Below are 22,131 nucleotides of genomic sequence, written 5' to 3' on the forward strand. Positions count from 1 at the left end.
TAAGTCTGGAAGAGAACTGCTTTTTATCTCAGTCTAAGTCAAAAGGGAGTTCATTGGATACAGTAGCATCTCTTTGAATGAAACAAATAAACCTCAAAAATTTTGTAATGAATACCCTTTCCACACATTTCTACAAAGCAGCCTGTAAAACTGGGAATGAGAGATATCATTCTTAAATACATACTATAAGACACTGTTCACAACCCATAGAGCAAGATACGATTTTCTGTTAGATTCTATTTGGCTTTTGCATAAGGAACTGTAAAACCTCTGTGAAAATCTTGGCAAAAGGGTATGCAATAGGAGGCCTGACACTGACTCTGCTGGAGCAGAATCTCACCCTTCAAGAATAAAGCCTCAGGAGGAAAAAAAGTGTGTTGATTTTGCTGCTGAGCTAGCTGTTTAACTCCAGCAGCTAGCAGAAACAAAGGGAAGACAAAATTATAAAGCATAAAGCACAAAGCACATGTTCATTTTGGACAAATAAATCAAAACCCTTTGAAATTTGTGACTCTACACCATCTCTACCTGCTAAGCCATAGAGAAAGCCATGTCTGGAGATACTAGCGATCATGTAAATAAATTTTATTATGCTCTACAATATTAATACATTTAGATACACTAATAATGGGAGAAGGGGAGGTTGCTATTTTTTTCCTGTCCCATATGGTAATAATTTTGTATGATTGAACTGTTATGAGCTAAATAAAACTATACATTAACTGTAAGATACATAGCAAATACATTAAATCTTCCCTGGAGTTTTAGCAAATACTCGCGTTTTCTATGATGTATTTGGAATTAGCAATGGAATCTACACTGGGCCATAGGATTTATAAATAGATTTGGCTTCCTCTGCAATACTTCATGGGCAATTATTTCAGAAATGAAGATGCATAGCCACAAATAAATAAAATAATTGCAGCTGATCGGGCTTTATTTACCGTTATCACATTTCCCTGACTGCTAAGCTTCCCTTCTCAGGATGATTTGCTCCATCACCCTGACTCAATGACCAGATGAAGAGTTGTCAGTTAATGTCAAGCATGGGGCAAAAGATGACAAAGGCAGATTCCAGTTTCCCCATCTCTGAATACTGCCTGGTCTGAAGGAGCCCTTCCGGAGCCAGCTTGCTTTCTGGATTAATTCAGCGTGGAATTGGGAGCTTGTGAAACCACAGAGCCAGCCAGATGAGTTCTGCAGGGTTTCAAACAACTTGCCAGAGTGCCTATTTTGCTGAGACTCTCCTAGAAAAATCACTGCTGAAGTTCAGGAGACCTCCCATTTCCTTGCGGACACCTGTCTGGGTCAGGGAAGCGTTCCCATGGTCCCCCCTACCTGCAGCAATCCTGCTTTGAAAAGGTATTAGTTCAGTTTGGAAGACACAACCTATATCTGTGGATAGCACAAGCGACTTTCAACATCGTTCACATGCAATCAAAAGGTTAGTTTTAAAAGAGGTCTATCAACTCAGCAGAGAGAAAAGCGTAATTTCCATAATTTCTGCTGCTGGGAAAAGGCATCTCATCTCCGTACGGTCCTTTGTACAGCTCTAGAAACTGAAGGTCTTGCTTGTTTTTCTGCTTGTTTATGATGTGCGTTTCTAGCCACAGAGCTGACAATCCGCTAACAACACGTAAAAACATACAGGACACAATGTGTGGGGATCTCGTGACTATGGAAACAAGTACTTTCTTCAACCTGCTGATCTGGCATCTGCTGAAACACCAGCAGGATGGTGTTTCATGGCCCTCAGTTAAACTCTTTGAAAGAAATGTCCTTTACATTGGCGCTTCTGATGGCCAAGCTACATTTAGGAGATGTCTGTCCCTGATTTGCGATCTCTCTATAGCCTCCTGCCCTGGGAAGGGTAAGGCAGCTTTGCAAAGCTTGAATCAGAAGGATACCCTGCAGAAAAGAGGGAACACCAGAAACAGCCCAGAAGGTGCCTAGGAACTGGACAGGGGCTACAGAAAGAAGTCTTGTGGCTCTAATAGCCTGAATTTTTTCAGTTCTAGGCTGCTTATTTCCATACCAAGAAATTGTGCTGCAAACCGCTCCAAAAACTTCATCCACAACAGTTCATAAGATGGTGAAAGAGGCCAGGGGGACCGCATGCCGAAGGAGCTAGAAGATTTACACTATCTGAGCAGCTGGCTCCCTTTTCACTGTTATCAGAATGAAGACAAATGCTTGCAAATACCCTTATTTAAAATCGCTAATCTGTTCAGCAACAACCAGCGCAAACGCAGCAGTGTTGCTACTGTAAGGTGTGGTGCCTGAGGACACAGCTGCAGAATGCTATAATGCTTCTTTTTCCAGATGTGTGTTTAATGAAAAGAGCAGTCGAGAAAATAGGATGTTGCTGCCCTTGGAATCAAGCAGAAGGAATGATTAAGATATCATCATTTTCTGCTATTGTTCTGGTGGAGGGTAATAATTGCTTCTGTATAGGAAAGTGGCTACACATCTATTGTCATCCATCATCTTGCCATGGCTGCACGCAGTACAGTAGAAACGGCAAATTTTTGATTTGACCTCATTAGTATTCCCAGAATTACAATGTCATACCAATGATAAAGATTGAAAAAATCTGCATCTCAGTAAATGGAAAAGAAACAAATCATACCCTATGTAAAAAGCCAACAACACAATCACTATTCTACCTAGTATTTAAAGGCAGCTAGAACTGCCAGGTTCTTTGTTCCTCATGTGGGACAGGATAGTTAGAAATTGTGCTTAAATGCATCAAACCTGTACTTGTCTCAGGTCAGTCTATAGTAAAATCTACAGTAAAATAAGGAGTTTATGTCAGTCCCCAGCCAGCCGGTTACCCTCTGAGCCATGCTATAGCTATAACACAATGCCAACGCATATTCCAAGCCAGCCATTCTCAGTTCCTCTAGTCTTTTATGGACCATCCTAGAGGAAATTAACTGAACTTCCCTACAGTGGAAACAAAAGAAGGAAATGAATTTATTATTCCAGTGGTACCCTTGACACAGATATTGAGTAGCTTCATTAAACATTTTGCAGCCCCAAGCGACTTTGCTAAACCCTCTAACAACAAGCACAGAGTCATTTTCCTTATTACAACGCAAACATACAAGTCAGGATTCAGAACTCATTTACATCTGCTTTATACCTAAATAACTTCACTGATCTCAGCGGAACCTTGTCAGATTGATCCAGGTGCAAACCAAAGCTGTACCATCCTAGTCCTTCCTTTTCACTCTCTCTAGTTACACGACCTTACAGTACCACTCTCAAATAACCTTATTTTCACAGCTTCAGCATAGTCATAGCCAAATGACTAATATAACCCTTTTACACAAACAACAATAAATGAATGGATTAAATTATAATTTATCAGACAAATACTATTTATGTCTTCCCAAAGCTATTCTGAATCATCTCTTGTATCTGGTCATACTCCAAAAGAGAACTGACATTATATAACGCTCAGGACTGTGGAATAAGTTTATATAAAAAAAGAAATGCTGCAAATAATCTATATTTATGGAAGATTTCACAGACAGCGAGAATAACAATTCTGAGAAGACTAAATGCACCTGATGCCTTCTTAGTACCTACTCCAAAGACTAGTCCAGCAGGGCAACATTTCTGTGCACTCCTGAAGCTCTACATTAGTGGCAGGCTACTAGAATTAGGCACCCTAACCTTGAGAGACACTGGGAGCAAACTTTTAATGCCTTTCAAAATGGCAACAGGCTATTCCATCACAATGTCATGTTAGAGGATATCCAAGCATTTCTTACTTACTTCATGGGTTTAAACAGTGCTTGTCCGTAATTCTGGAATGTCATGATCAGCTTCAGTTGGGTGCCTCCTGATTTCATTGCTGTGGGAAAAAAAGAAAACACTTTAACATACTACAGATGGATCTACTTACATTCAGCTTTCTGGAAATGAAATAACATATCTTTTGCTCTGTATTAGTCTGAGCATTGCGGGGTAGGCAGAGTGTAGGGCAGGGCTCTGAGCCACTGCCCATGACTAGAAAGGGATTGTTCTCCTCATCTTTGCCATTTTCAATCAACCTTTCAATTGCCTTTTTCATTGACCCCCACTATGGGCTCCATAAACATCCTAAGTGCACAACAGGTATAGGAACAGATCATTACAGCCTTGTTTTCCTTGTCTTCAGTTGCTTTTGGACTTATTAACAAGGGACATACATACTCTGGAAAAGGAGATGGGGTGCCTTAAAAGACAGTTGAGGCTGGAATGTAGAATCCGGTGCACAGCAAACATCTGCTTAATTAAAAGTATGAGCAGATACTCCAGCAATCCCTGATCTCTGTGGTGGTTTTAACAATTGCTGCTGAGCAGTGGATGCATGTAAATTCATCTCCTCTAGTCACAATAGATATGTATCAAAGGCCATCCATTAACTTCAGGGGATCCCAAATAGGTTTCTGCATTGGGGCAGAACCATGCATAGAGGAGAGCTGACCTTTTTGGGAGTACGGGGGGTGGCAAGTAGAGGCACCAGGGCTGGTAGTCCATGTTGTGCACTGAAGGCCATCTTTGCTCATTTGTTCATCTTTGCTGAACATTAAACACTCTCACTTCCCAGACAACAGCAAAAAGGAATTTAAGACTGACATTTATTCATTGCAACCTGTACAATTTGGACAATATCAAGTTAACAATCAGATTACAGTATTTTTAAAGTCAGAGTGATTTTTTTTTTTATATGAGTTTCTACAACACATTTCACTTGATGACAAAGTTATTTAAGAAAGGTAAATACATATGTTAGCAAACCAGCTGCTTTTTCACCATCTTAATCAAAACCACTCTGAATAAATAAAAAGTCCTGACTCTTTAATTCATGTCAGTGTTTGGAGTGGATAACCATAGCAGTTTTATCAGTGTGGGTGAGTCATTCCTTTAGAAATGCTTCCCGCAAGTGATCAGATAATCAATGCCCTGCTTTACTGTTCTGACAAAACCTGTGTAGAACTACATGAATGTCAAGTTACCTTGCTCCTTGGGTTAAATTTGGGTTTAGAGCTGCCCTTGTTCTACCCAGCCTGTGCGTTTTCTTTCTCTAACCAATGCCATTACCTGCACATCCTTTTAATTACTCCTCTCTGTGCCTTATTACTGATAGGTCACCAGCTCTCTTTCAGCACTTGTAATCTATATTTTTGCAACAAAATGCTATGCAAATCTGGTCAGTTTAATTACACTTCCTCTACAATAAAATCCCTCCTGCCTTGCCGTTTTGCTGACCCCTGCCTTCTCTTGCATTACCAGTTTATCCCAAAGGAACAAATAAATAATTAGAAATTAAAGGGTGTTAAATAACTTGCACTGAACAGGTAAAGCAGAGGCACATGGTTTTCATCTATTAAATTCCCTCCTTTGTGCAGATTTGGTCAGTTGATCTGCAGCTGTGGGAAGAAGGAATAGCTGCCTTTCATCCTGGAGCCTCAAGGCAGTGAGGAGCAGTTAGCCTCCAGCTGAAAAAGTATCTCAAGACCTTTTGACAAGTGCCCTTCACTTCAGCCTGCCTGCAGGAACTCACATCCATGCCCTGTACCAGCTATCCACCACCTTTCCCTGCCAGGCTAGTGCTGAAAGCACAGCATTTTCCAGGCTCTTTAAGGCATAATCTGTATTTATACCCTTGTTAATATGGGATATCTCCGTTCAGGTCAGTACTGTCAGCCTCAGCAAAGAAGGGCAGAACTGGATCCTTTCTGTAAGACATAGCTCTCCTTGGCGCCGCTGACCTCAACACAGCTGCTCGCAAACTGTTTACATCAACTGAAGAGCCAACGTTTTTGCTCTAAAATGTACAGAATTTACACATTTTCATTCAATTCCCAGGAGCTTAGGGCTTAGAGCTTTTTTCTGCTCCTCTCTGAGACATGTAAGTCCCAAGTATAGCATACACGCTGCAAGCACATCAGAGAGAAGAGGACTGGACCCTGTTTTGAGGTATGACTGGGCAACCAAGGCTCTGGGAAACCACAAAAAAGCAAAGGAGAGAAAAGGAAGTTCCACCATGCCTGTTTCCAAGCACAAAGTTTGGGACGCACTAAGCTGACTGGTTTCTCAGCAAATTGAATCCACTCGACAGATAATGGCTTTGTTAGCAGCCCCACTCAACAATGAGAGTGTCATCCCCAGGAAGGGAAATATATGAAGGGGATTAACAATTCAGAATAATTCTTCTCCAAGACACAAAGGCCTGGTTTCCTGTCACAAAGAATTCAGCTGAGGAAGACAAAAGCACCTCCCCTGGTCTTTTCAGATCCATCTTATTGTATTGCCTTAATTGGTTGCAATAGTAGCCTTGGCTGAACACAAGTTTTGCTGGCATTTGGTGCCCGTGCTGCTGCTACGTGCAAACTTTGGGCCTCCCCGAAAGAGAGCGTGACATTTGTGGGAACAGCTTCATGTCATGTCTTGCTGCAGGCAGCCCGGGGCAGCCCTGCACGTCACGGGACAACACCGCACAGGAGCTTAGTGCTGGCTTCCCGCGATGGCCCCCGGACACGCTACACACCACTCATGCCCCTGCACACAGATACCACCACGTTAGCTGCTCACTCCACGCCAGAGAGGATTCGAGGACACCCTCTGACTCCAGACTAAGGTTATAATCCTAAAGTCATAATCCCTGCAGAGGGGAAAATACTTGGTCCTCAGCACAGACTGTCCTATTGCACTCAACCTTACTGCTCCTGCTCCTCTAAAACAAGCGTATTTGGAAGTGGGGCCGAGGGAAGCCTACCATCTGTCCAAGCGCGCCCAGGTTAGGGATGTGACAGGAGCAAATACAGGTGAAAAAGCCAGAGAAGAGCAGGTCTCATGACCATCTGACTGCTAGGTCAGATAATTTTCCTTGTCCCTTAGCATTACATCTGCTTACTGGCTTCCTTCTTATTTTCTAACTGTACGCCTTAAGGATCTCCACCTTCTGCTACACCTCAGTTAAACATTTCTCTCTGGCTGTTATGGCCAAATGGTAAGAGCCCTGCCATGCTCCAGGAGCCTTGTTTGCATCTGGAGATGCCCCTGCATCTTCGCCTACCACCGGTATGAAAGTTTTTGAAGATTTATAACTGGATTAGAACATACAGTCTTTAGAGAAGCTGGAGGATGCTAAGCCATTGCAACCTGTCACGCCTGCGATCAGCAGGCTGAGACATTTTTAAGAAAGCCTTACAACGTAAGGCTGTTCTGACTCCAGAGGGAACCTCTAGCCATACTCTGAATTCACCTTTTCTTTAAGGTTTCTGAATATACAGTAACATCACAGGTCATGAAAGGCTCTCAAAAAGACTATACAAACGTGCTGGCACCCCAGCAGGTGCCTCGAATCAGCTCTCATACAGCTCTTGGACACGCTGGCGCAGTGTTAAAAACGAATTCCAACACAACCATTACTCTCTATCTCAGGCAACTCAAACTCTCTCCTTTCACCCAAAATAGAAAGGAAGGGAATGCAGCATTAACGATTTCTGTGCAAGAGCTTTAGAGTGTGATCAAAAATCTTCCTAATTTTAGGAGGCTTTGCCAAAAATTCCCTGAGATTTACTTTTGCTTGAGTGTTTGTGGAATTAGGGTCTTGTCAAAAGACCAGTGAATTCAGTGAGATTCCTCCTGTTTGCTCTGATGGACTTTGGATCAAGCCTCTGCAAATCCCCCCTCCCATTGCATCTATGAGCCTCCTGTCGTGGCCACATGTCCTGCCTCCTCATCTTGTCCTCTCCTACTTCCTGAAACCACATCAATACAAGACCTGACCCACAGACTCCATATAATATGAAAACCAGGTACTGCTCATCACCTCTCAGACATCTTTGTATAACTGTATGCCATAGGGCTTCACCCAAAAGGACTGGAAATTTGAATGAATCTGGCTTTCTGTCTCTTCTGTTTTGCCCCCATCCTGCTGGCCCATTCAGCCAGTCTGCTCTTCCAGTGAAGAGTGAGGGTCACAGCAGCACCTTTGAATCTGTTTTGGTCAGAGGCCAACACACATTTTAAAATGTGTTTATGCAATGCTAAGGTCTGAGAGGTGAGAGCCAGTCAAAGCCTGGGATGCAGTATCATCTGAAATAGATCAAGTTCAGATCCATCTTGGATTCCTGTTTATAAATCAAGCTTAAATCCAACATAAACATGTTGTTTGGCTTTAACAAGTAATAGTCTGCCCCAGGCCAGAGACATGGCCCCACACAAGCTGTAAAGAACAGATTTCAAAAAAAATTCAAGCCCTCATCGTCTCTTAACTACTTCTTGTTCAGTCAATTCTGCTAACTTATTTTTGAAGGCCTTTCTTGGTTTAGTCGAGATAGTGAAGGACTTTTTTTTACTAGGAGGAGAAAAGGTCTGCAAAGCCATTCAAAGGCTTTGTTATACATTTTAGGTCCCCTCCTTTCATCTGGAATTGTACATTTAATCAATCCGTTGACTCTTGCTAGATTCATTGTTTTCTTATACAGTAAATCAATGGTGCTACATTTCATCATGTTTTTCACATATTCTCAACAGCATTTGTTCCCTTCCTTTGGATGAGGTGTTTATAATTTTCTTTAGCACCAGAATTTATGTTCAATATTCAGCATCTTCTTCAATATTCAGCCCTCTTCTTTCTTTTCTTACTTTTTCTTCCCTTGATTTAAGTAGAGTCCACCCTAGTTAATTGCAGCATTTATTCACTGCATGAGTAATCTTGTGCGCTGGCTCTCTAATTATTGCCTGCACAAACTGAAGGCACTGCAGCTTTCAGAAATGAACTGAGTCAGGTAATGTTTCCAAACCTTTCCAATTGGTGAATTAAAAGAATCGAAAAAATATAACCCCACCACACACAGCAATCACAAAAACCTCATACACAATCCCTCAGCACAGCTTCTCTGGACACCAGGTAAGATCAGGACCACACTTTCTAAGCTGATGCCTCCACTATGCACCGTGCCATATTTGTGGTCAAACTGGTGAAAGTGCTACCATGACTATGCACAGACATTTTGGAAATATGCAAGAAAACAGCTAACTATGGTTATTTTTGCATGCCGTAAGCAGTTACGAAAGGCAAAGGAAGCGTGCAGTTGCCTGTGCATGTGTTTCCTCTGAAAACTGGGTTTCAGTGCTCTGTGGAAAACAATCCTCCCTAGGCTCCTATTTATGTCAGGAGGAAATTTTCACTGAATTAAATCAAATTAAGAGCTACCCTGTTATGTTGAACCAAATGAATAGGAAATGTATATATTGATGCAGGGCACAGAATACATCCTGAGCTTAAAAGCTCTCCTTAACCCTGTCCTTTTCAAGGCCAGCTCTAGGTGTCACTGTGGGAGCTGAATGCGATGCTCCTTCCCATCCATGGATTTGTTCCACTTAAACTTTAACATCAAGAAAATGTCACCTTGGTGCTCCCTGCTCTTGGGAATTGCTTCTGTCACCATTTTCATTTTAAAATAACACTGCACGTTACAGAGTCGTGTGAGCCGTTTTGATAGATGGTGCAGGATCAAGCTGGTCACCGCTCACCTCCATAAATAATGTGAGCTGAGCAGAGAAATTACGACGTGGCTAAGAAAGCTATTTGTAGTTACTGCAGTTTGTAATTACTGTAGGTATCAAAAACCTGCATATCAAATCACCTAATTCTATCAGAGCCAAAGCCAGTCTAAACACTGGGAAAAGACTGGGTAGAGCAATATCCCATTTCATCTAATGCATGTTAGCCTGTATATTTAGTTGTCCTGGTTGTAAAAAGAAGCCTGAAGAGTGGGCATTATGAAGATTTCCATTTATTTTATAATTCCAGCCGGGCATCTCTGCAGCTGCCTGAAAAAAAAAAAAAAAAAAAAAAAAAAGGCAAAGCAGCAAAAATTGCCCATGAGAAAAAAGAAAAAAAACCAGGCAAACTGGAAAATATGCAGGAATATGAAAAAGAATGTAACAGCCCTATAAACATCCTTTGGTCTAATATATTAGTCTTTATTAATCAGCTTACATGCTTTGCAACCCCTGCTGCGACTCTGCAGTAAAGCTGAAAAATTGCAGGTGTGACTTTAAAACTTTTTTTTTTTTAGCACGCAAAGAATTTGCAACATGAAATAAAACATGCTGCACTGTTTAATAAAAAGAAATGTATATTAACAATACCCTCTTTCTCGCTTTGCAGCCTGCCTGACACTGCCTGTTCGCAGAGGCAGGCTGTGGATGCTGCTAGCAAAATTCAGATCCTGTCATCTTCTCATGGGCAAAACTCCCTTTCAGCTGCTATGAACTTTATTTTGGAAAGCTGTGATTAATGTCTAGTAATCATTACCTGTCAAATAACACCGCAACTGTTCTCCTTGATAAAGGACCAATACCCAGTGGTGTACCTCATATGTTTATGGAAATAATACTGAATCATCGACAGAAACGACGGCTCTGTATTTTTGCGTTAGGGACTAGGAGGCCCTAACCTTGCTCTGCAGGGCCTTGTTCAAACATCAACAACGAGACAGTCCCGCAAGAGATCGCCAACAACAATCACACGTCTTCCTCTGCGGGCCGGTGGCCCCCTGCCCGCGCGGACCGCAAAGCTCCGTCACAGCTGTAATTAATGAGAGCCTTGCGACACAGCTGTTTGTCACGCAAGGGGAAACGGTGGCCCCGGGGAAGCAAAGGGCAAAGCCTCCACTTACATCAACGGGGTCAGGACTCCCTTCCTATTCTTTATTACAACCGGTTTGCTGCTAGGTGACCTGAAGCCAAGAGGCAGGTTAAGCAACGTGCCCTGAAGCACCCACCGCGGGAGGAGCGCGAGCTCAACTACCGTTCCTCATTCCTCTCTCCCGTCTTCTCCCACCGACTTGCACCTCCCCGTAACCACCTCGCCCACCTGGCTGCTCTGCGGACCCCGGATCGCGCAAGCCTTGAAAGCACAGGCCGATACCCCTTGCAGCTGGGCAGCCTAAAGCACCGCCACGGCCAACGCACCATGCACAGACCGCGGTGGCCGAGTTCGGTATCATTTGATATGGAGGGAAGAGGTGAGGAAAGGGGAGTGTGTGTCAAGGAGGAAATCACACAGGCCTGGTCTGCGAGGTGCGTCAGCCTCCTGAGGACCGGCAGCATCACCCGGCGAAGGTGTCTGCTACTGCCACTGCGCCACATCTGATCTAAAGAAGGGAATACGCATGGCTTAGCCTTCAAACCTGAGCTCCTTAATTAACCAACCCAGTCCAGCCCTTTGGGGACAGAAAACCAGTCTCAGGTTCAGGACAAGTCTCTTTGTCCTCTTCTGTGAGTGTAAATGTCCATCCAGTCTTTGAATCCAAACATATTGGATGGTAGCCGGGTTCTGCAAATCATTTTGTGCAATTTGCCGCCCCAGGGCAGAGCCCCAAGCAGAGCTCCAAGCCTACATGCTCACCACGGCTGCGGCACACGGCGGGAATCGCTCACTGGCATTCGGCGTTTTGGGGCTGCCCTGTCCTGATCAGCTACATCAGTCCACGCTTTACGAGCAAGGATGTCACTTATTCCTGGGGTTGCTCAGCAGCCAGGGTGACTCACGTGACGGAAAACGCAAACCTGGGGCCTACTCGTGCTATTCTTGTATGGGCCGTTTCCTGCTGAAGCCAGGGCAATTTTTTCCTTGCAGGGTTAAAGACGTGATGACCTCACCCGGTGGTGGCAACACATACAATCAGCAGTTTCACAGAGCGCCTGCTATTTCAGCCTTGCGAAACGTACTTAGCAACTTTGTGGTCGGTGCAAGTAACTTCATTTTCTATGCGGCAGATGGAAACTGCTGGCTGCGTTGCAGCTCTCTACCTCTAGAAACCACGGGGCGTGCATTCGCTCAGCATCCCGGGGCCTCGGGTTTTGTTTTTCTTTCCTGTGCAGCTACATAGCTAAATTTGAGGAGACGCACGCTGTCATTAATCAGCCCCAGAGAAGAGCCCCTGCCTGTTTCACCGTGCTTCAGCGCAGCCAAAGTTCAGCGTGGGCACATCCCGCTTGCGGATTTATAGGCAGAACAAACAGAGCTGAACTCTGCTCGCTGTCTCAGACTACCTTGATGCTGTGGCTCGCTCCCTAAAGCCCAGAAAGCAGCGGGAGCTCTGCTGAGACGCAAAGCGCCAGCAGCTCGGGATGCACCGGGCTCCGGAGCTTCCTCCTTTCAGCCATTTCTGCAGGGCTGCAGGTTAGCCACGGCTCTCCCACCTTGGAAACGCAAGTGCTGCCAGGCCGGTGCTTTTAAATAATGATCAGATAATAGTGCAAATCTACCTCTTGCAAGATGCTACCTGCTTTTGGCTGTCATTATTTTTTATTGCCATATTTTTTTAAATAACCAAACAGGGCGCTTTCAATCTGACCGTGACTGTAAGACCTCTGAAATGAATGGCTTTTGCCTTGCTGGCAGACTTTCCAATTATGCAGGTAATACAGAGCTGGCAATATTTCTTTAGGAAGCCTCTCTATACTTAACACGGAAAATAAGTGCAGAAGGCAGGAAGCAATGTTCTAGGCACATGAGAGAGAAGCCATGCAAAATATTCAGTAATATAAAAACAGCAATGAGATCCTGAACAATGAGCAAATAATCGTTAAAATGATATATATCCAAACATACCAACACTGGTTATCTTTTGGGAGACCAGGTCTTGTAGTAAAGCCTCAATTGCAGGATTATGTCTGGAATACAACTCGTACCGATTAATGCCAATGTGGAATTTTAACCAGTTTGGGTAGGAGTCTATGGAGGTTTCTCCAGTTGGCAAAAATTCTTCATTATCTTCATTTTGCCTACCACCAAAAAAAAAAAAAACAATAAAAACCCAAAAATGAGGAGAAAGAAATATTGTTACAGTTTGTAACAGGCATCAAGAAACAGGGCTTCAAATTGCAACAAGGCAGAAAGGCAAAGCACTATAAGGGTGGGAGAAGTCTTCCAGTTTGTCCCTGAGCCAGCCTGCAACCTAAGGGCTGGCTCCCGCTTCCAGGGAGGCCGGAGGGAGCTGCCTCCGATGCCGAGGAAGCGGGATTTTCACCTACACGCTTCATGCCTGATTTAAAGCCCATGAAAGTCAGGAGCAAAACTCTGAGTGACATCACCGAGAGTGAGAGGAGGCCCTTATATAGTAGAAACACGAAGTTCCACGTTTTATATTGTGTTTAGATTATATTAGGTTGCAAACCTCTTTCAGGAGTTTGACAGAAATGAAAGCATCCTCCTGAACTTTTTGTTAATGCTGAGCTGGTTCTGGAAACTGATACTGCAGCAGCAATTTGAACGGTTGCACTGACTGCTCCCACTCACTCTTCCTCTTCTCATATTTAAATACAGTCTTAGAGAATGAGAAGAAACCAGATCACTTTGAACTAGTTGCTAAAGAATAACTGTGAGTGGTGTTTCCCCTTCCTGAGCAGCAAACTACTGTTAGAGGAGAGAATTGTTTAAATTAGTGTTAACTCCTAAATTTCATGTTACTTCTGTGACCTTTGGGTGCAATCACTAATGAAAACAAGCACAAGTGGCAGCTGCATCGTGGGCATCAATGATAATAAGGCTGTTAACCCCTCTGCTGTACTATCACCTATCTGCAGTCCAGAAGTCCACTGCGTTTTTAGTCATCTCCAGATGTTCATGTGTTTGTGACTTTTTTTTTTCTCAGAGAAACTGGCACTTTCTCAGGTATTTCACTTCACAGTCAGTTTTGATTATTAGATGAATTTGTTTCATCTTCTATTTCGTGAAGTAGAAATCAGAAACCTTTATACCCTGTTTCCTAAGATTCAGATCATGCTGGTTGCTCTGCTGCTTGCCAGGGCTTTTGCGTGGTACACTGCAGCTGTTTAAACATTACAATGTCGCTGTGTTTGAAAGAGGGTGCTGTTGTATTAGAGAAGCCTTTTGATTTTTCAGTCATTGAAATTTCTAAGCATTTCTTACAAGCCAATAGGGCAAACAATTCACACAGACAACTAGCGGCTTCGAAAGTTAGAAGCAAGCAGAGGTTTTAGGACACCAGGAATTCATTTAGGATGAAAAATGTACCACGAAGCAGATCCTGAGGGTTGAAATACCTGCTAGATGGACGCCTCTGTGGCATCAGCCCCCGCTTTTGCGAAAAGTTAGTATGCCCTTGCCTGAGCTCATTGCTTAGCCCCTAAGCCCCGGAGTGGGAGACTAGTGGGAAGGTACGCTAGGGGAAGGATTGCTGTGTGTTTGCTCTGTTTCCTGTACTATTTTTTCCCTTAGCTTCTGCCCCGGCTACAGCTGGAGATGGGATACTGGGGCATATGGCCCCTTCGGTCTGGGTGCTCCAGCCTCCTGATGTGCCTGTGTTATATTCTTCATTTCGCTGCATTTCCTTTGCAGGAAAACAACCGCTCGAGCACACGTACAATTCCTCTTCTTTCCTTATCCCTCCCGGTGACACCTGAATTATTTCTGTCTAACCCTCTGTTTACTCACAGCCAGCCCTCACTGCCTTCTCGGAAACGGCTGGGCAACACCGACGGTTTTAAAAGGAGGCACAAGGCAAATGTCTGCGCTGCTCCGGCGGGGATGGGGGCGGGGGGGGGGCACGTTTGGAAACCAGCCGCGCAGCTCCCGCACCCCGACCTCGGGCCGCCGCTGCCCCCGGCCCCGCTGCCCCCCCCCCCCCCCCCGGGGGCGGCCCGGCTGCCGCGGCGCCGCTGCGTCCCGACGGTGCGGGCGGGGGGGGCGCGGGGCACTCACCACTCGGGCTGCTCGGCCGCCTTGGGGTTGAACCTGATGTCGCTGTTGACATTGAAGAGGACGTCGGCGTCGGTCAGCGGGGGCAGGGCGGCGCGGTAGAGCGGGTGCTGGAAGAGGGCGGCCAGCGGCGCGGCGGCGGCGGCGGCGGCGGCGGCGGCGGCGGGGGGCTGTGGGCGCGGTGCCCCGGGGCCGATGAGCCGCCGCGCCCGCCCGGCCGCCGCCGCCGCCGCCGCCGCGCCGCCCGCCGCCCGCTCCGCCGCCTCCCGCGACTGCGAGGAGAGGTTGGAGCCCGGCTCGGCGCTGAAGTCCTGCAGGATGCGCAGCGTGTGCTTGCCGGGCCAGCGCGGGGCGGCGCGGGGCGGCGCGGCGGCGGCGGCGGCGGGCGGCGGGCAGGAGCAGCCGGGGCGGCCCTCGGCCCCTCGCCGCTCCAGCCGCGGCAGCAGGTCGATCATGATGTGCATGGTGCAGGCGACGAGGAACACCATGAGGATCAGCACCCGGAACTTGCGGACCAGGAGCATTTTCATGGCCGGGGCGGCTCAGAAATTACCGGGAGAGGGAAAGGGAGGGGAGGCGGCGGGGAGCGCTTCGGCGGAGCGAGCGGCGGCAGGCGGGGGTCGGCCGCTCCCCCCCGCGGCTCGGGCGGCCTCCTCGCGGATCGAGAAGCGAGCGATCAAGTCAGTAAAGTTATCTCCATAGGCGCCGAGAAATAAGCAGGCTAAAAACAATAGGTCCTCATTTCTCAGTATCATCAAGAACTTAGGAGGGGGGGGGAGAGGAAAAAAAAACAGGAAAAACACACGAAAAAAGGAAAAAAAAAAAAAACAAAGCACCGGACCGAGCCTTTAAAATCAATAGGAAAACAAAGCCAGTGGCATCGCAATATACAGAGCCATCTGTTCACGATTTCTCTCTTTATTACGGGGATCGCGACAAATAGGGAAAACCGGTTCTTGACGAGAAACCAGCATCTGACGCTAGCGCTGATTAAATAAAAAAGATGGGGAGGGGGAAAGAATAATATTAATAAAACCTGTACGGAAAGGCGGCAGAAGAAAAAAACTCATCCATAATATTTGGCTGTGCTGGAAACGCTGGCTCCTTTCCTTTGAATGTGAGCAGTGATGCAGCAGAAGCGCTCTCCCGCTCGCTCTCGCTCCCTCTCTTCTCTGAGACTGTTTAAGAACATTGGCTGGAAAATGATTTTCTTAGAGCGGTTCCAGTTTCTTCATCCATCGCGTCCAGTGCTTGGGAGAAATTAATATGTTCAACTGAGATCAAGTCTGTGTGGCTGCTGTATCCGAGCTGAGCTTTTGGTTTGGCTTGGGTTGATGTTTTTTTGGCTGCAAAACTGTCTGATGGCACAACTGCAACATAAAGGTTAAATATGGCACAGGAAAAAAGAAAAGGAGGGTGGGGGGAGAGATTAGAGGAAAGAAACTAATATAAATCAGCAGAGGTTCCTTTTAGCAAAGAGGTCCCGTCTTTGATCTCTGCTGGGTCTTACAGATCTGCCATTTAGAGAGAAAGAGAAAAGAAGGGGGGGGGAGAAGGGGAGGGGGGGAGAGATCTTTGGCAGGTGCAGAGTGAAAACCTCTTTCAGCTACACTGAATTCTGGGGACTGGTTGGACTAGTAGCTCTGCAGCTCCAGCTTTCAGTGGGTGTGTTAAATATTATGAGCAAGCCATGATTCCAGCCTTCCAGACGTCATAGCTAGGAGATTGGCTAAATAAACGCTACAGTGATAGTAACAGGAAAACCTCAACCCAAAAGCGGGTTTTTTTTTTTTGTTCCCCTCCTCTCCTCCCTCCTTCCCTCCCCCCTTTCCATTCTACTGCAGCTCCAACTGGGGCAAGGAGAGGGCGTCTGTTCCACAAAGGTTTGCAAAATAAAAAAATAAAACGAAGTGGTAGCGGCGCGGGGAGGGGAGGAAGAGAAGGAGGAGGAGGAGGGGGGAAATCTGCGCTAATAGCATTGCTAGTATTAGCGCAGCCTGCGCGCCCAGGCTCGGCGCGGCCGCTCTGCCGGGTCGCTGTCTGGCCCGGAGCCCGGAGCGCTGCCCGCACCCCGTCTCCCCCAGCCCCTCGCTGCCGTCGCAAGGTCGAAACGGAAAGCCGCGGTCTGGTTCCTCCTAAGGAACGGGTTGGGTTTTTTTTCTTTTTTTTTTTTCCTCCCTTTCTTTTTTTTTTTTTTCCATTTGAGATCCTGTGGGCTGTGATAATCCTTGAACGCACTGCAGGGTAATCTGCCCTCCCTCTGCTTCCGTCAGCTGCCCAGGCTGCTTCGTGGCCAGACAGCCTGATGGCAAGCGGGATTCAGAGGTCCCAGGCCAGGGGGAGCTTTGAGAGCCCTTCGAGTGCAGTTAATGGTTGTCTCAGCTTTACATCAGTCCAGAGGAATGGACAAGTCACTCCAGGGGACTTCTGGTCTCTGGCTGAGGAGAGGGGGATGCTCGGGACTATTGATTTTGTCTTTGGGATCGGGGCTCCCCTTTGCTTTCTGTTCCACAGTAGGGCTCAGAGAGTCCGTGAGCGGCACTGCAGTGGCATGAAGAGAGGTAATGGACTTCTGCCCACCCCCTACCGCCTTGACACACAATCATCTTAAAGCTAATCATGCTGGCTCATTTTTCCATGGGTTAAGCAACATTAAAGCATTGCTTTCCCCCAGGGCTCTTTCTAGCACCATTCCCTCACCAGGAGCCTTGTACTCCGCCTGAAACACGTCTGTGTGCTCTACAATATCGCTGTATTTTGCACAAGGGAAGTCACTGCTTTTCTAAGGGGAAAAAAGGACTCTGAGAAGCAAAAGATCTTACAGGCCATGATCCTATAGATTGCCCTATGTCAGTGAGCCTTTACAGGGGAAAAACACCAACTTGCTGTCCTAGAAGGGCTCTTTCTTGGTACAGAGGTTCAGCTTACTTTATAGATACAGCACTTTGATTTCCACAAAAGCCATTATGTCACCTTAGCACCTTTAAGCACAGGCTTGATACACCTAGTGATAGGCTTGTTTGCAGCCTTTTTCCTGTTTAGCTTCCAGGGCTTTCTTTTAGGGGTGTCAGCTGGCCTGGATTAGCAATCAAGCCCAAGGAGGCAAAGGAGGCAGGTGGGAGCTGCAGCCTGGGAGCAAGGGATTGGTGGTATGGAGGAAGGATGGTGACAGACAGCCCTCCAGGAGTGGTGAGAGTAGTGTTAGAGTGAGGTGGTAAGGCCTGGATCTATAATGGGTAGCTGCTTAGTTGTTGTGCTTTGAAAGAAAGTATCTGGGTTGGTATTTGCTGTTCCTTACTAGGGTGTAGTTTTCTGTGGGCTGGTTGTATTCCCTTCCCTTAGTTACTGATTTTTCTAAGGGGTCCTGGGTAAGCTGCTTGTTGCTCTCTGTAAGGCTAGAGAATACAGCACATGATCTACTTCAGCATGGTGTGATAGGGTTTGTGTAGGGTACAGGTAGTAACTCAGGTATGTGTTTTATATGTCTGTTTAGTCATGGGTTCATTTCTTCATTTTCATTCTAATGTACCTTATGCTGCTGGTTCACATTCTCTTATGTGGCTGAGGTCTGTTGTCCTGTGAAATTCCAGCCCTTTGTTTTAACGCAAGTGGGATAGTGCTAAGGCTGACTTGGCCACGTGGGCCACAAGCCCAGAGCTGAGCTACTTGATGTGAGAGCCATGATATTAGGTGGGAGGTGAGCCCTAACAGGCATGCTGAAGAGGAAGTTGAAGATTATTTAAATATGTTCTTTAACTTGAAGTTGCTTGAATGAATATGTTTGTTATTTTGCAACAGGGAAACACTGTATCAGCTATGGTGCTGGTAGCTCTTCACATTTCTTCCCTCACTTCTTTTTCTGATTTAGAAGAATTTTAATTCTCACTTTTGCAGGACTATACTTATTAGTCTGGGGGAGCTTTTTCTATAGTGTAGATAGCACTCATATGCTACTCAAGCTGAGGTGTTGAATAGCAAGTATTGGCAGCTGGACAACCTCTAGTAAGCACCTGCAGCAGAGTTGTTGGTCTCAGCTATTTAGCTGTAGCAACTAGCTGTTGATCTGCATCTAATTGCTTTGAGAGCCCTCTCAAAGATGGGGAGCCACCTCACCCTAGTTTTGTAAATGAGCAGGGGTGCTTTTGTTCTAGCAAGCCTGAGCAAAAACTAACCCTCAGGATCTCTCAGTGCATTCTACTCAACTGTAGCTCATCCCAGGTGATTCAGGGTGAAGGACAGCTGGGAATGCAGCCATAGGCAACTTCTGTGGGTGGTTTGTCCTGTGCTCTCCCTGTATGGACAGGAGGGTGTCCATCAACTCTAGTCCCAGCCTTCCCAGGCTCCTTGGCCTTTTGGAAGTATCCTACTTATTGGTTAATTTGGGCTGCCTCCTGTGTAGAATTCTCCTTTCCTTTTTGGTAGGCTATAGGAATGTTTTTCACCTTAAATTGCCCTGGTATCTTTCAGGCTTCAGTTTCTCTTCGCAGGGATGAGCAAACACCATTATCAGATTTGGATTTTTTTCCCTCTTCTTGTGCCATGCAATAAAAACTTGTAGTTCTTTGTAAGTGTTTGAAGATGAGAAACGCATTCCTTTGCACACTGATATGGTCATCTGTGAGATAAGATGGACAGGCTCTTCAGCAAAAGCTAGCAGGGAGAGCTTGTGGTGTTGGTTCTGGGTAAGGGGCAATGTGCAATTCCCACAGTTCCATTTTTCCAAGCCTTTTTGTTCATCCTGGAAACTGTCTGTTAAGGATCAGCACCGGTAGTATATTACAGCCCCTGTGTGCCTCTAAGGCATGCTAGTTGGTAAAGCAAGGGAATGAAGCCAAGACATGTCCGGCTTTTCCCTCTCCTGAGTGGGCTCAGTCCTTAGCAAACTCCCTGCTTTCATGTTAAGCTTTTCCAGGGGTAGGTGCAAGAATACCAATGTGCCTTGGTGCCTGGGCCCCTCTTGTTTCAGGGCTGCATTTGGAGTGTGACTCTCGAAAGCGGGTTAGCTACACGACTTCAAATGTCTGCCTTAGCTGTACTTGTGGGGCTGATGGAAAACCAAGGATTTCCGCAACTGCAGAGCGTTGTTCCAAGCCTTCAGACAAGCTTTTAGTCACAGAACTGATCTGTGTAGAGCCATAGGGCCTCCGTAGTAACACCTGATTTGCTTAGTTTCGGAGAGGTAGTTAAACTTGTTTATTATCTTGCTTTCTAAGGTCTCAGACTTGGTAAGGAAAATGTAAATATTTCTCCTGATCTAAACTTTGTGCCTTCACATGGGATTTTAGTATGTGGCCAGCAGCTTTTCATTTCTCTTCTGCTGTATGTCGGACCAATGTTACCCCTGATAATTGCTAGCATTACATAAACAAGGAAATAATGAGTTCTTAATGGAATATTATGACATTAATAAGGTATTGCATGCAGCTAGTTTCAATGAAGTAGAGTCCCTCACCACCAGCTCTATTTTTTTTTGGCTATTGAATTAAAATATCCTTCCTGAATTAAACCATCCTCCCTGTGTTTTCTTGGAAATATCTGATTGTTATTGGAAATCTTGTGTTAAATTGCTACAATCACAAGGTAAGATGGCTTCAAATAGTTTTTTTTTTAATCACAAACTAACTCTGAATGCTTTTTTTTTTTTGTATTCTACCCTTGCTTTTATTCAATGCAGCCGAGAATTCAGGAATATTGTTTTGTGTGAATTAATAGTTTATCTGCTGGCGAAATCTATGTAGATGTTTATTTTTTCCATTTTGTTCGCTTGCCTCACTGAGCAGCAACAATGGTCAGTGTATGTGGTAATGTATTCAGGTAAATAAATGAAGCAGGGTTTTGGGTGAGTAAACATACCAAGCTATTATTTTCAGTTATAACTGTTTATAGCTGTCTGATGTGAAGCCTGAATGTGGCAGGGGAGACTAAGTCAGGCCTGATTGCACATTTTCTATCAACATAATTTTTTTTTTGTTACTTCTAATGGAAAAATAGGTTTCTCTTTCTGAAAACATCTATATCTCTGATGCTGGAAGTCCTGAGGGCATTGCATGCCTCGCCTGGCCCCTGCTGTGACACTACCTGGGGTGCTCTTTCTGCTCTCCCTCTGCCTTCCCTCCCCCTGCAAAGATGCATATGTTGACCCAATTTATTGGAGCCTTGCCTTATAAACACAAATCATGCTGGCAATCTGACAGGTACTGCATATTAACCTCCTGTACTGTGAAAATCACCTTTATTGCAAGGGACTATGCTTGATCCTTCTACTGAACAGAAGGCAAGTCCATAATGTTTCTTTTCTTGTTTGTGTATGAGACCAGTGATGCCTGCCTGAACTGATGTGTTAATGTGTCTTTACATATATACATATTTATTTTTTAAAAAGGCAAACCTAACCACAACAAACTTCTTGTTGCCTTCTAGCCTAGGATTTTGTTAGCTGCATGATATTTTAAGGCCAAATCTTGACCAAATCCCTTCCCCATAGCAAACCGGCCACCTGGGCAGTCACCCCTTCCCGTAATGGTTTCGCTAAGGTTGACAGGAGGTGTGCTGAGCTGCAAGCTTGAGCTAAGTAGTAAAGAAAGGGAGGGACACGTGACTGGCTTCTGCTGCTACCAGTGGACTGGCTGGCCTTGCCTAGCTGTCACAGCACGGGGCAAAGTTTAGCCCATCCTGGAAACACATCGCTGGCTTCAGCTGATTTCTGGAAAGCTGAAACTTCCAGCTTCAGCCTTTTGCTTTGAATGTTCTCATTCTTGAACTGGGGGAAACAAATGTTGTGGGTGACCCAAAAACCAAGGGATTGCTTGAGAAACCTATTGAAAACCAAAAGCTGAGAACTTGTTTTTGTGTTAGGGTGACAGAACAATACACTCTTGCTGGCCTGTCTGTTACTCACTCATCAGCTGCTGCTGCTGCAGATCAGGGGTTAGCTCCTCAGCTGGGATCAGCTGGGCTTGATTTCAATGAAATGCTATCTAATTATATCAGCTGAGGATCTGGTCCACAATGCTTAATTCTTCTGTTAGCTGGAACAAAGGACTGACTGGGAAAGCAGGAACAAAAATGGTTGTTGTTGTCGCTGAAGCAATGCGATTGGCCTGGGAAGGTATCGCATTTGCTCCAGTCATTCAAACGGAGCAATATCTCACATTAGAGGGATTTAAATTCCATTCTAAAGTGGTAGGATGTCCTAAAGAAAATTAGCTACTTAGGATGCTGTGTTATTATCTTAAAAATTATTTAAACTAAGTCAAAACAAATTATCTCAATGTGCATGACAATAGCATGCACCACCTGAGCTCATCTCCTGTAATAAAACTCATTCCTATAAAAAGAACTGTGATCAAATATCCTATATTCCTTGTGTACTTTTTCAAATCATACTGAGT

At 45.4% G+C, this 22,131-nt stretch overlaps 1 protein-coding gene across 1 annotated transcript in view; it reads right to left on the minus strand.

Moving 5' to 3' along the window:
* FAM20C (FAM20C golgi associated secretory pathway kinase) overlaps positions 1–16,389 on the minus strand; it is a 60,375-nt gene extending 43,986 nt beyond the window's left edge. Inside the window, exons 1-3 of the mRNA XM_068908098.1 lie at positions 14,744–16,389; positions 12,632–12,804; positions 3,784–3,862 (exon numbers count right to left, since the gene is read on the minus strand). Coding sequence (XP_068764199.1) covers positions 3,784–3,862; positions 12,632–12,804; positions 14,744–15,270 — 779 coding nt within the window. The 5' untranslated portion in view covers positions 15,271–16,389. The remainder of the gene's footprint in view (positions 1–3,783; positions 3,863–12,631; positions 12,805–14,743) is intronic.
* Positions 16,390–22,131: the final 5,742 nt, after the last annotated feature.

Source organism: Struthio camelus, chromosome 15 (assembly GCF_040807025.1).
Source record: "Struthio camelus isolate bStrCam1 chromosome 15, bStrCam1.hap1, whole genome shotgun sequence".
Classification (NCBI taxonomy): Eukaryota; Metazoa; Chordata; class Aves; order Struthioniformes; family Struthionidae; genus Struthio; species Struthio camelus.